The 15,425-nt window shown below is 33.9% G+C and overlaps 1 protein-coding gene across 4 annotated transcripts in view; it reads right to left on the reverse strand.

The window, feature by feature from the left end:
• The window catches only part of Prkg1 (protein kinase cGMP-dependent 1), a 1,145,359-nt gene that overhangs the window by 22,320 nt on the left and 1,107,614 nt on the right, over positions 1 to 15,425 (reverse strand). For all 4 annotated transcript variants that reach the window (XM_076834291.1, XM_076834290.1, XM_076834292.1 and 1 more), the window contains one exon: positions 790 to 929. In XM_076834291.1, the coding sequence (XP_076690406.1) occupies positions 790 to 929 (140 nt within the window). The remainder of the gene's footprint in view (positions 1 to 789; positions 930 to 15,425) is intronic.

Here is a 15,425-nt window from a genome sequence, read left to right on the forward strand (position 1 = left end):
TTGTTGATATTGCCATGCTTAAAATTTTATCAGAAGAAATGAAAGAGAATTAAGTCCACAATCTGGAAAGAGGATCCGAGGGCAAGTGACTTACACACCATGGGGCCATGTAGCTCCCTTGTGGTGGACCAGCTCAAATGATTGCGGACAAGAAGGCTTTGAGGGACTCTATGGAGTCCAATTTGGATGACGTATCTGGCTTGGACTCATTAGCAGAAACTTTTAATGGGCATAAACATGCAGTGTGTATGGATATAAGTATGGATATAAAGTAGATCAAATTTTATAAATAATGTATGAATTTCATGTGGTATTCACTTAAATTCATGATATACCTTATCTTGTATAAATGTCATGGCAAGTTAAATACAAAAGCTTCTTCCGAATATATTAAAAAACCCTCCCAATTATCCAATTATTAGTGTTTGTGAAATATTGAGGTGGAAGAATCAGTTGTCATTTCATTAAAAAAAATCTTCCAAAAATTAAGTTAAACAGCTTGATTTTTGACATTTTGTCTTTTAAGCACCAGAGATCTATGTACCATTGTGAGTAACAGGACAAAAATGAAATCTTAGAAATTGACACCCTCTTTGGGAAAAACATACCTTTTTAGAGAATCTGATTCTCTAAAAAATAAAAATAAAAAGAATAGAATCAAAACTTTATATTTTTTTAATTAAACAAAACTTTAAATTCCTTTATGCAAATGAGATGTGTGAAGGGTGAGCACAAGTGGCAGAGGATCTGTGGTTGATTTGCCACTGGAGTTGGTGCTGGGACATTTACCTCACTATGAAGTCGGAATGAGCCCCCTGCATGATATGCTTCTCTGAGCGGATGTGCTCCTGCTGTCTGGTATCCACAATGTGGCGTTTCTTGAGAATCTTCATTGCGAATGTTTTGGATTCTTCACTTTTCAACTGGACCTTAAAGAAAGGCAGAAGAGAAAAAAGAGAAGTCTAAAGATCTAATACAACAGAGTGCACTGTTATCCTGAAATGAACAGGTACATGGGGCACCCTGTGAACCCTAACTACCATCCGAAGCACTCACAGCCTAAGTTTAAAGCCCACAGTGCACAACCATTGTTCAGCCTCATTCCATTGGATGAGTTTTTGCATACTTGATTCCAAGCTGATTTTGTGCCCACATGGATTAGAAGAAGAAAAATATACTTGTCATTGTTTCATTTCATTTCATATAATGTGTTTGGGTATATTTTATAGTTTTTTTCCTTTCAATCAAAAAAATTTCTTCTCTAATTTTACTTCAATCTTTATAGCAAATGTAGGACCATATGAATCTTTGTGCTCATTGTTCTTAGTCCTAATCTACAAACATTTCTAGAATCATTAAATTCAATGACCCTTGTCTGTGCTGAGACTGCAGATATATGCACTGTACTGTTATTTCTTCTGTTTTTTTTTTTTTTAAAAAAAATCTCTCAATCTTTCCACTTCTTGTCAAAAAGGAAAAAAAAAAGTAAAGAAAATTTCTAAAAATTTGGAAAATTCTTTTTTTTATTTCCATTACACCTTTGATATCAAATCTTACTCCTTGGTTTCATTAATTAATTGATATCAAATCTTACTCCTTGGTTTCATTAATTGGAGAGATCTAAGCTAAGATTTAATGTCCCCGAGGTACCAAGACCTCTATGGAAGCCCTCATAGCTCCCAGTGGATCTGGAGGAGTCTTGGTTATCTCCAAGTACTATACCTCAGATGGGCTGCTGGTCTCTGTTCACTTTTACAAGAAGTCAAACAAGGTGACTTATAAGGAAAGGAAGAGAGATAACTGAGCTAATTACTTAATAGCAATACAAAGGAGCTATCATCAAGTGCTCTTGAGCAGCAGAATTCTCAATGCAATACTGAGTGGCCCACATCTTAACAATCTAATGAAAGTTTTGGGGGAATAAACATGGCAAGCTGATTTTGATTTTCAGTTGAAGTATAGCCCTCCCCTCTTTACTGTGAATTATGTACGGCTTTCATCTGCAGGGATAGTGAAGTTCTTAAGTGCCCTGTCTATGCCTGTGGGTACAGACTGAATTCAACTTGAGAATACATTCATGTGGAAAGTTCCTTAGGAAGGAGCATTAGGGTACTTCAAATAAATGAGTTTCAGTTTGCTGTCACCATTTGTGAATCTGTGTGACAGGTTAGAGGAAAAAGTGGATATTTGAAAATGCCTCTAACACATAAAGGCCCTCTACTGTGTGTGCGAAACTCTTCAGGATAATGGAGTAGTGTGCTACAAATGGATTCAGTTGCAGTTCATAATAAAAAAAAAATATTAAAACCCACTTCTAAGAGGAATCTAACAGGGAAGATGGAATAGTAAATGAGCTATATCAGAGGTACTAAAATTCAGAAGGGAAAGAGAGTCACATTCCCTCTTCAGAGTCACACCCAGTTAAACCACTTGCTTAGATTAAATGCCTACTTTTAAAATTATCTCTTTATTGACAACAAAGGTTTTTCACTTGTACATAGGGAAGAGGAAAGAAGTCTGCTTTTATGGTCATAGGTCAGAACTTAATTTCTGACTCCAGTTAGTCACTCTTGGGCTAGTTGCTTAACTCCTCTAAGCTCCAATTTTTTGCTGAAGATAATACCAGCTACTGTACAGAGTTACCAGGGCCTTAAACAAAATGGTACCCCTGAATGAGCATTGTTTGATGATCTCTCTGCTTGTACTCTGGCATTAACTGGAAATTCATACCAAATCAAATTTTGCTTTTTAACATATTCCTTTTACAACATTGTCACTATCAGAAAAATTTGGAAACTATATGTCCATCAATAGGAGTATGGAAAATAAATTATGTTAAGCTAGAATTACAATTAAAATTTTGAAAAAATAGTATATATATATATATATATATGAATAGAAGGTATTGGTCATAAACCAGCCAACATTTTAAGATATCATAAATAGTATACTTATGTGTGAGTGTATATCTACCTGTATAATACCTAAAATAAATTTATGGCAGGACAATCAGAAGGTCATCAGTACATTAACAATGGTTTTCCCTTAGGGAGATTTTTAGTTGTTTTTTTACTTGCTTTTACTTTTTGAATTATTTAACTTTTAATTAATGTGTCACACTTATGTGATAAATAAAAATAAACTCTAGTCATAGAAAAATTAAAGTCTATTTTGTATTGTAAAATTTAAGTCTATTTTATATTGCAGTAGCTACTTGTTGTTTTTGCATGACACTCTTAAAGTAATTTCACTTATTTTAGAATTCCATGAAAACAATGACCTTCATAAAGTGCATTCTATGTGATGCTATAGCATAAAAATTTAATCAAGTTTTGGGTTAAACACACTATTCATTTTCTTGGAGGACTCGTCATGACTTATTTTTTTTTCAATATAAACTCTTAGGGTAAGTTATAACAATTTGTATTTTGTGAAATGCAAGTGTTATGTTTCACTATGAAATTATTTTTAACAAAACTGATCTTTAAAATTTTTAAAGTGAAATTTAGTCTGTCTTTTCTTTTTTCCTATTGGCCAGATTAGTTACATTGAGTCCCTGTACATGAATTTGAGATAGGGATGATTTTTTATTGGTTTGTAGCCAGTCAGCTAAGGGCTCAGAAATGAATGCTAAATGTGAATAGAGGTCTGCAAAGAGGAGAAAAAAACGCCTACTTTCCTTCTTCCGTTTGCCCAGGAATCTTACACAGTCCTGTGGACTAGGAAAGCACCTCAGATTGTCTTCCCTTGCAGACTATCCTAGCATGCTAAGGGCACAGGAGACACACTAGTTGAGTATGCTTGCTCCAATATTTAACTACTCTAGGCTGGCTATCTTGCTCAAGTTACTCAAACTCTCTGTATTCCTGTTTCTGCATTTCTAATACAAGAAGCCTCCTCATAGGTTACCTGTTAAGTTGAAATAGAAGGACCCACATATCAAAATTCCTAGAATAGTGTTAGCATTCAGTGACTATTAATTCTCTTATTCTTTCATCTTCTTAGTTTAATGGTCTTTTTCAGGTCAAAGCACTGTCCTCATAATATGCCCCACCACCGGCTGAGTATCACTTTGTTCCTATTCCTACCCCAGCCCACCTCAGTGCTACCAAATAAATAAGTTGAGAAGCTACTTTAAGATTGTTGATGCTTATTCCACAGTGATTTTACTCTCAGAATTCCTTGGGAAGAAGATTTACAAGAAAAAATGCTAATATTCAAGATTGTCTTTTATTTTATACAAGTAATACTGTGTCAAATTAGAATTGGTAAAAGTTTCGTTTGCAATAAAATGTGACTTCAATGTGAAGCATTATACTGACATTTAAATGAATGTATATTTGGGCAAAGTTTCTCTTAACATGCAAATTTCTGACATGAATTTTGACAAATCTTAGCTGTCAGACTCCAGCTGATGCCAAAATGATACTACTTTGAAGAAAAGATGAAGCAATCAGAATTTGAAAGTTTCAAAGACACACTTGCTGACTATATTTACACACCCCTTACTTCCCTTCTGGACTAGGCACTGTCTCCAAAAGACTTGTCTCCTTTTTGACTTAATTGTTTGCCCCTACTTTCAGGAAGGAGGGTTATGATTGGGACAATGTTAAAACTGGCTCAGTGCTCCTGGTTGTGAGCTGGTCCTTAGAATATATATCCATTCATCTATTTAAGCTTTTCTTTAACAGTTCATATTTCATTTTGCACTATAGACATATTTTCATTATTTTGAATAAAAATGACTTCCTGAACTATGTAAATAAAATTATTTCTTAAATGCAAGGCTTAAACTTTCAATATCACATGGATCCTTATTATGCAAAATAAGTGTGGTCAAATTATTCTTTGATGCACTACAGGAAAGGGTAGCTTGCACTTAGGTAAGCTAATGCTGTAAAGCAAATATGATAAAGTGGGCCTAGTAAACCTCATATTGGAAATCTAGGTCCTAGTCCTGGTTATACAATCTCACTTGGCCTTCAGGTCACCTTCCTGGAAATGAGGTACTAAACTATGTCATTTCCAAGGGCCTGTTACCCTGAAAATTTCAGTGCATCTGTAATTTACCATAGCAAAGATGTGTTTCACAATACCATATCATATTTAACCTCATGAAATGGGAAAACTGTGGCAGTAGCTTGGGACAGAAGGAAAGGGGAAATATCCAAAGTAACACAAGTGTTGCTTAAGAAAAGATGACCAGTTCACTCTGAAAATATGGCCTGGAATCAGTATGTTCCTATTCCATTACGAGATGAAGATTCTATTTTCTCTATTGTCTCAACCATACTTTTAAAGGGGCTTGTTTTCTATTGTAGTCTGTGTATCACTAACTTCCAAAGAATATGACATTGGATAAAGCAGCAGTAAATTTCCTAAAAAGACATTCCAACAGGCTCCAAGGCATAAAGAAATCTACATTAAATCATTATAATTGTAGTGGAAAATAAGAATGGCAACTATTTTCTCTAAACAAATCAGCACAGGATTTTAATCAGGTAATCTGACTTGGGTTGTAAATCATGATAAAGTCATTTCTTTATTTTTGACTCTCTAGTCTGAAAGGCAAAGGCCTTCAAAAAGTAATATAGAAACAATTTGGCGATGGTCTGTAATTCAAGTAACTCACATTTAATACAAATGGAAAGGATTTAAGAAATTTATGACAAATTGTATAGTGGGAAACAAAGGTTCTATAATGGAAGTGAGGAGGGAAGAAAGAAAGAAAGGATGGGGGTGGGGGGGGGAGAGAGAGAGAGAGAGAGAGAGAGAGAGAGAGAGAGAGATAGATACTAGCCTCTTAGACTGAGAGAGTGTGAATATGCTATTCCATCAGATTAACTGTGCCCAGCTGCTGAGCATACTGCTCTGTACGCCAGTTACAATTAGTTCTCACCCAGAATCACCCAAACAGGCCAAAGTCCATAATCAAACTTTAACAGCCTGGAGACTGTGAACACACATAAGCACTAGATGGTTCCATCTCCATCATGTCTCAATATCCCCCACTGCCAGACAACATGTCAGTCTTCTCAGACACTGGCCTTGGAGTCCATGAATGGGAACAAGGGCTCTGGAGCAGGAGCAGCACAGAAACTGGCCATGAAATTGCCATAAGATTCAAGAAGAAAAAAGATACAGAATTACGGTACATGATATAAATGAGAATTTATACTAATAAACTGGATTTATTTTTATTTTTATTTTTGGAGGGTACCAGGGATTGAACTAAGGGGCATGCAACCACTGAGCCACATCCCCAGCCCTATTTTGTATTTAATTTAGAGACAGGGTCTCACTGAATTGCTTAGCACCTTTCTTTTGCCAAGGCTGTCTTTGAACTCACAATCCTCCTGCCTTGGACTCCCAAGCTGTTGGGATTATAGGTGTGCACCACTGCACCTGGCTCTAATTTACTAAATTTATAATCAGACATGTCAATAATAAAAACAATTAATGTAATAAAAAATTTTAGAGTAAGAAAATGGGCACTAGGAAAGGCATGTCTTTAGAAATACAAGGAAGATGAGATGTTGCCTGAGTTAGGGTAAGAATGGAGAGTATTTGAACATGGGCATAAGGAATCTTATTGAAATAATAGGAATGTTCTTTGAATTGAACACACAAAATGGAAAATGTGATAGTATGTAAACTACACCTCAGAAAGCTCCTAAAAAGGGGGAAAAATAACCCAGAAAATGTATAATTTCCTGTTCTTTATTTATTGGTTGCGGTATAGCTATATATTAAATTTACATTTTAAAGAAGTAAATGTCAGAAATGCATTTCTCTTTATGTGTATCTTTCCTTGCAATAAATGTTCTCCCAATTTGCCCAAACACTAAAGTATTGAAACTTATTTTTTTAAGGTCATCCTCTCTTATGACTTCTCTACTAGCTATTTATTAAAGGTTCTAAATTCAAGAAGTCCTAATTAAAAAAAAAAAACAAAAACAAGATCATGAGTTATTTTAGCTAACATGGACGTTATTATTGCAAAATTCTTTGAAAATTATCTAGTCAAAATAGTAAGTAATTCCTGGAAGCACCTTTTAAAGTTTCGCTAACAATAAACTACAGTTTTATTCACATTCCTGTAACCTCCTAAAGCCTCATTTTCCTCACCTGTAAAATGGGTATAAAATCAAACTTACAGATATTTCAAGATCAAGTCATAGAGTGTATATGAAAATGCTTAAAAATTTAAAGAGTGCTATATAAAAATTATTACTTCCTTGATTTCAAAGATATATTGGAATGTTAACTAAAATGTGGACTTGTAGATGATACTTTAATATTGCAATTCATAGCTAAATCTATTTTTAAATTAATTGTTCCAACAAACTGAATAAAAAAAATAATGACTAGGAAAAACTCGTCTGAATTTAAGGATGTTTTACTTTCACAGAAAAAGAAAAACTATTTTGTTACTATAACTGAAATTCCGGTTTAGACTTGGCAAACCAAAATATCCTCATTTTAGGAGGGGCCAACTTACTACATTCATGAAAGAAAGTGACATGCTTTAGGTTCTCAGAAAGTTTGTATTCAACAAATTAGTATTGGATTCCTCAATATTTTTTAACAAAAGAAAAATGCTAATTCTATTATTGACTCAGGTATAGATCATAATGATTTCTTTATTTCCATCTAAAGAAGATAAATGGTGCAAGTCCTAAGAAGTCATAACCAAATAAAATGCCAAAATCCTGATATTGGAATTACTTTTCTCTGTGTATGAATAGTAGAAAATTTAGGCCAACATTAGCTATAATATTAATAGAGACTCTTAACAGACAAAGTCCTGTTTTGGTTCAATTTTTAAAAACCTCTTTTTTTTTTTTTTTTTAAATCAGTCATCTACAATTTTATTCCTCACTTTTCTTTGTACTACACGATAACATCATTTGATCTTTTTTCCCTTTAGCAAAGTCTGAAATTAATGAATGAATATTAGCTTCTGGTTTATTCCATAAAATAGATCAGGTATAAACAAATGGAAATTGTCACAGTTTGTGTGACACATGTCTTAATGTCCCACAGAACACAAAAGATGGATTTTGAATTTAGTGGAAAGTTGGAAAGCTGTTGAGCCATGAGGTGTTGTAGTGGTGACTCAGTCTTCGGGTCAAGTATTTATGTGTATAATTTGCTATTCATAGATAGCTATACATATACAAATCACAAAGAGGGAGAATGGGTGTCAAGTATACATTTTCAGAACAAAGGAGCAATGGACAGTAGCTTAGATTATCTATGCTTTCTTATCTGCCAAGTTGCATAAGTGACAAATAACCAAGAGGGGGTCTTTCTTTGACCACTCTTGTTTTCTTTCCTACATTCACCTCAAATCCTCACCAGAAATGTAGTTAATCCCATTTGCTCAGTAACTTCCTTTCAGATTCACAGTATCATCTATAACTAATGACAAGAAATATCTACATTAAATTCAAATTGGTCAAAAGATAAATAAAGCTATTTTATAGGGAAGACAGTTTCATATATTTTTTTTTTAAAAAAGACATATATCTTTCAGATTAGAGAAAAGTTAGAGGAAAAAAACCTCACACCATGAATAAAGGGATTGAACTATTTCATAGCAATCACTTTCACTGATTTCAAAGAACACTTGTGATTTTCCTCAATATAGAATCAACATTGGTTCATTTTGATTCAAAGGTTGCCTTCGTTGAGATAATCAAAGATTGACAGCTGAAATGTGTAACTTAAAAAATTATTATTTAAACGTAACACTTATATTCTAAAATATCTGTCCTAAATAAACCTTACTTCATCTTGTAATGATTATTAAAATTGACTTTTACATTCACTTTATTTTTCTTCAGCAAATAATCAAATATGTTCTTTTCCTAACCCAGGATTCTGATATCTTTGAATAATCTCATGCATTTAGAGAAATATAACATGGGTCGGTTTTGACAACTTGCTTGAACATTTCCAAATGGAACACCTGAATAGCTCACAAAATTCAGTTTATTCAAAAACTTAAAGTACAGTTATAACCTAAAACTTTACCTAGGTAGAGTTGAGTATCATATATTGACATTATATTGAAATGAAATAGGATCATGTATTGTAAAGTTCAACTCTTTCTGACATAATGATCAGATTCACTCAGGAAAGATTTTTGTATTATAACCAGATTTTTTAGATATAAGGCATAAAAACCTTTATAACTTTTTAACTATTACAAAATAAAATTTTTATCAAATGACTTATAATCAGATTAATTTTTTCTGAGTGGGGACTGGGGATTGAACTCAGGGGCACTTGACTACTGAGCCACATCCCCAGCCCTAGTTTGTATTTTATTTAGAGACAGGGTCTCACTTAGTTGTTTAGTGCCTTGCTTTTGCTGAGGCTGGCTTTGAATTTGTGATCCTCCAGTCTCAGCCTCCTGAGCCACTGGGATTACAGGCATGCACCATTGTGCCTGGCTCAGACCTTAATTTCTTAATACATGCTGTCCTCAAACTGCACCCTTTCTGATACTTAAAACAAAAATAACTTCTTCCTCCCTGCTGTTTTTGTATTTCAAAAATTTTACAAGATTTTATACAAATTTAAACTTACTTTAATTGTAGGTAAGTCAGTTCAACAAATATTTATTTTATCTTAAATTAGATAAATCTATGAAAAATAGTCACATTAGACATTTAGACTGCACTGTTCCTACGCATGTAACATCCAAGGTCCTAGTGATAAACACACAGTGGTTCCCATTGCTTTAACTTCTTTGTTTGAACTGCTTTGGGGTAGGGATGATCTCCTCATGCCCATTTTGAACTTGTAAGGCAACTGGCTAGAGTTAGGGGCTAAGAACGAAGCCACCTAGTCCACAAAATCTCCTGACCTCATAGCTAAATGTTCAAGCTGATATGCTGTATATGTCAATGCTATGGAGGATATTAAAATGAGAAACAGAGTATGAATCAGTGATAAATTAATAAATTAGTGTGAATTAGTGATAAATTAATATATGCAATTGATGAGCTAGTCTGAATCATACAAAGTTATCTGTTTCATATATTTTTCCCAGACACAAGATAAATCTTATGTTTAAAAGGTCATGATTATTTTCTACCTATTAAAACACACAAAAGGACTATTTTTCCTTCTCATGGAAAGGATTCTGCTTTTAAAACATTTACATATGTTTTTCAGGGATATAGACTACATCTTGGCCCAAAGCAAACTGTCTTAGAAGAGAAATTATGATGTTTATTTTTGGAAAGAGCACTACCTAAAAATAGCCTGTCTGCTCACCTTAATGAATTCTTTTATTTCACGGAGGGAAGTTCAGAGCTGAGTTTGTGTTTATGTGCTTTCAATACTTATGTCCAAACACCTCTTTTTATTAAAGTCTAATCTCCTTTAAGAAGATAATTCCATTACACTCTACCAATCAGCTGTCTAATAATATTTCTTACTGTTCCCGTACACAAATTCACTCTAGTCTGGTCACTTGCTTTGGTGTCTTGTGACAACACATGACCTTTTATGTTGTAACCTTTGCCTGAAGTGGCCTTTTCCCATCTGTTCACGTAAATCCCAACCTATTCTCCATCCCTGGCTTCAGTTCTGCACACCCTCACGGACCTCCTCTACTCCTTCAGCTCCAAATGACCTCTCTCCTGAAATGCTAAGAACCTTTCTGCATAATTTATGATGTAATACAGTCCTAAAGGATTTCATTTGTCAGTTTTCAAATGTGTTCATTTTAGGAGAAGCCAGAAATTTCCTGAGGGCTGGACTCACGTCTGAAACGACCCACAGTGAATATTTGAGGATTTTTTTAGTAAACAAACTTTTTGCTGAATGTGTTATGCCCATAAATTCACTAAGTAAAAACATAAAATTTATGTTATAGCAGACAAAATGGAGCACAGGACTTAAATGTTAACTTTTAGTTGAAGTGTTGAATTTCCAGTTATCTTCCTAAATCTTGGAATGATATTTCCAGCGCCTTCTAGATTTCTAGTGATCTTTTTGAATCACATGCAGGTTTGGAGGGGGAACTGTTAACACTATCTTATGGTCCTGTACTAATTTCAAATGCTTTTAATGAAAACTATGCATTTCAAGATAACTAGCATATAACATTGCTATGAAGTCACCAGAAGTGTAAGAAAGTATCCTTTGTCTTTGTTGTCATCCATGCAGTCTTGCATTGTGATTTTCAATGTACAAAATAATATATACTCTACAGTAATGAGGTGACTTCATGCATTGTCTTACTTTATTCGCATTTGTCAAAGTACTAGATGGACTACCTGTAATTTCTGCTTAGAAACTGAGGTTATTTTAGGAGTTGCAATATACCATTATTTCACTTACTGACTTCCAGTTGTGTTTATTGGATTGGACCATAATTCGATATCTGAATAGCTTATTTTCTTATAAATCAATACTATCTATCATAATAATTCTTTTGAAGAATAAATATAGAAAACTCATAAACTTAATCATTTATCAGGGAAAGCAAAAGTTATGCTAAAATGAGGCAAATATTCAGTTTTCAAGCAGTGTTGAGTGCTTATTTATTTTGGTTGCAGGAAACATGAGGCCACAGGGCAGCAGGGTTTCCCCAGGAATAATCCTCTACAGTATAAATCACTGTGGGCACACATCAAAATGCTGCCCAGCAGTCAGTCCCACAACTATCCTATTTCATTGCTGTGTGGCTTGGCAGTAGCAAGCTCTTGTGATGTTTTCATCTTACATGGGGTTTCCCTTTTGCAGTTAAGCTGCTTGCTTTTCATAAAGATGAAACAAAACTGTCCACTGAGCCATGGGTTTAGCACCTAATTTCTTGCTCACTCATCTCTTAGTCTCTGTCTTTTCCCTGTTGGTTTACATAGTCCTTCAAGCCTGCTTGTCTGTAAGCACGGTGCTGAGGCAGCTGGAAAAAATGCCATGAGAGTGGTGTGGATGCCATTATGAATGACATACAGGCCTGGTGCACCTATGTGCTTGTCTGAGTGTTGGTTGAATCTTGCAACTTGGTACCATGTTGTCCCCGTCCTGAAAAATCCTACTTCAGGATTCATAAAGTTGATTGGATTCATAGAAGGTATGAGAGGCAACCTTTGTGTACCCCCTGGCAAGAGGCAGGTCCCTATTATGCCCAGTTGGGTGCTGGGTTTGAGAAGGCTTTGAAGCAACTGCATTTGACCCAGCAGTCTACCTCAAACTGATTTCTTATTGAAAAGTCAAGAGGCAGGGCTTTACAATTTAGAAGAGAAATGGATAAATAAAATCAGACTACATCAGGTGCACACAGATTTGGCACGGGGAAGATTAAAAACGGTTTCCCATCTCCTCTCATGGAAGATCTGAAAGTAAAGAGTTTTAGTGGTTTGTGAGAATTTAATAGAAACTATCAGTAAAGGTCATTTGAAGACCTCAGAATCTTATTTATATTGGAAAAATGCTTGTTTCTCTCAGTACTTGAATAGCAATAGGAGAAAAATAGTAAAAGCATTTTATTCACTTTCTTTTTATGGGCAAAGCTGGAAATGGTAAATAAAAGTAAATTTAGCCTATTTGAATAATTAATGACAATTATTAGTATAACAAAATAACACATTGACAACACATTGACCTATGATGTATGAGGCACATATCCTATTATTATCCTCATTTTATAGATGTGGAAACTGAGGCTTGGGTTTATAAATGACTAAGCATACACAATTGGCAAGATCTGAATCAGAATGTCTAATTCCAGAGACTGAGTTTGTTGCTACCATGTTACACACAGTGTCTTATTAGTTTTTCTCCACAGACATTTTACCATAAGAATAGCAAAAGATTTACAGAAGGTGGGTGGTCTCTAAAGTTTTAACACAGATATGCATAGCAGATTAACATTGCATCTATTCTAGCTTTATGTTTACTTTAGGTTCTTAGATCCTAGAAGAATTTTTTTTTAAGCTAAGGTGTACCTGTGACAATGATTCAACACACTTGATTTTGTGTGGTAAGAATCTAAATATTTTTAGAAGCTAGAACAACAAAAATGGGTTTTCCAGTTTTAAAAAAAAAGTAGTTTTGGGCAATAACAATAGTTCTTTCAATGAATGCATGAATTTAGAAATGCTCATAAACATTATTCTTGACACTTTTCCTATGAAATGTGGATCATGACTCAAGTTCTCCCTGGGTAGCTAGGAGAGCAGAGGTACATATTTGGTTTGAGAGCAATTTGAAAACTGCAACGCAGGCTTCAAATGAAAAGTTGACTGTTTCAGCAATAAAGTAGTATTAATTAATAAATATTTATTCTTGCAGTAATTTAATTTTACCAAGTGATTTCAGTTATCTATATTGATACCTAAACTCTCCTTTTGCCTTGGAAATGTCACCTCCTCCAAAGTCTTGTTTCTCCATGCACTGAGCCTATGTTGTTCCTACTTTGCTTACAGGTTTATTTTTCAGTGTATGATTGCTCCTCCCAGTAGATTGTGTGTCCTTAGAGTTACTTTCTATTAAACTTTGTATCTCCCTAGAGAGCTCACTACATTGATACATAATAACCAACACTGAAAGAATATAATGCAAGAAGATATAAATAATGTCTCCCATATTTTATCCAAGTATGGTTTGCTGGTATAGGAGCCATTTAGATTGTTGAATAAGCATATTAATAATCTAATATTTAGAACAACCACTACATAGTATTGCCAGATTAAAATAAATTATGTGTTTACATGTGCAAATCTGTAGTGAAACAGGTACCTCTCTGATAAGAACATAAGGAAAGCAATGGGAATAATTTTCATTTGTGATTTGTAAAACCAATCTTCTTATTTTAAAATTTTATCTTGTAAATTAAGAAAATTCCTTTATAGTTGTGCTTACAGCTTTAATGATAAATGATAGATTAAAAATAGCTATTTTTTTCATTTAAAGTGGTTTTGTAAACAGAATTGGTTTTCTGGAAGAAGTACTATAAACAGTCACAGTGAACACATTGAAGGTCCACTCTTAAAGAACATGGACAGAAAATGTGATCTATGCCTAATAACAGAAAGAAGGCAGTACAAATGGCTTTCCAAAGGCAATGAATTTGAACAGGGAATGTTTAATATTAAACTAGTATTTATGAAATAGATGAGATAGCTTAAGAGTAGAATTCTTATGCATATAAGACCTTTCTACAAGCTTGTGGATTTATCATCAAACAAATATTTACATTTCTTATTATGTTCTTCTCTTATAAAATTGAAAATAAATTATTTAAAAATTCTCCTGCCTGAAAGTACTACTGCATCTAAATTTATCTAAACTGACAAATGATAAAAATTAAGAAATGCTAAGAAGTCTGCAAAGGGTATATTATTATATAGAATCACACAAACATAATCTGTATGTAAAACATTAATAAAAAGTATTAAAATTCTTCATTAGGAAATGGAGTTCAGAAATTCCAATTTCTAAGCTCTTCATACCTCATTGGACAGTTTATAATCTTTATGCCTGGAAAAAAATTAATTCTTTTATACAGTGTAACTTTTCATCTTATTTTGTAATGTAATTTCCTTGATCAATGTCATTACCAAGCTAATGACTAGTAGGTTCAAAATTTATTATATACTTTATATCAATGTGTTCATCCTGTGTTACAGAGAGGTGAAATGAGTCAGTATGATAGTTATATTGCTTAAACATAGCATTTCACAATACTGATAAAATTATTTTGCATGTGTCACCTCAGAGTAAAGAGAAAACTCTAAATTACAACAGAACTTGGGCTCTGCCTATATCCTCTCTTAACTTTGAATGATGTGTACACCACTCTGAAGATAAACTATTACTTTAGTGTGATGGCAACAGTATGGGTAATTATGAAGTACTCAGGTCAAGCTCCCAATTCTGGCATCACTGAATACATGTAAAAGGTATATATATATATATAAATTTACAATAATAGAGAATATTCTTCACACTCAGTAATTAACATGACCCAGCAGATACTAAGTGGCTAAACTCGGGGCAGTGAACATTACAGTATTAGTCATCATGTAAATGGCTGATCCATAGTGAATAGTGGAGATGATCTAGATGTTATGCTTGTACCCCAGGGTTTGGGGTTTTTCCGACAACACAAGATGTGACTTCAGAGTTTAAGGACATGTGCCTCCCCCACCCAATCCCACCCCCGGCCCCTGTAGAACTATCATACTTGATGATTCATTAAAGATTTATCATTCATCAATATGTAGTCTTTGCAAACTGGGAAATATTTCCAACCTAAACTAATTCTTTGGATTATAGTTTTCATTTGTTTATAAACATCTGTGCAAAATATGCAATATGCATGAGAAGAAAACTAGACTGAATTCTTTCCTGGTAAAGAATGGGGAGAGTTTATATAAATATGTGTATGTGTGTGTATA

Source organism: Callospermophilus lateralis, chromosome 15 (genome assembly GCF_048772815.1).
Source record: "Callospermophilus lateralis isolate mCalLat2 chromosome 15, mCalLat2.hap1, whole genome shotgun sequence".
Lineage (NCBI taxonomy): Eukaryota > Metazoa > Chordata > Mammalia > Rodentia > Sciuridae > Callospermophilus > Callospermophilus lateralis.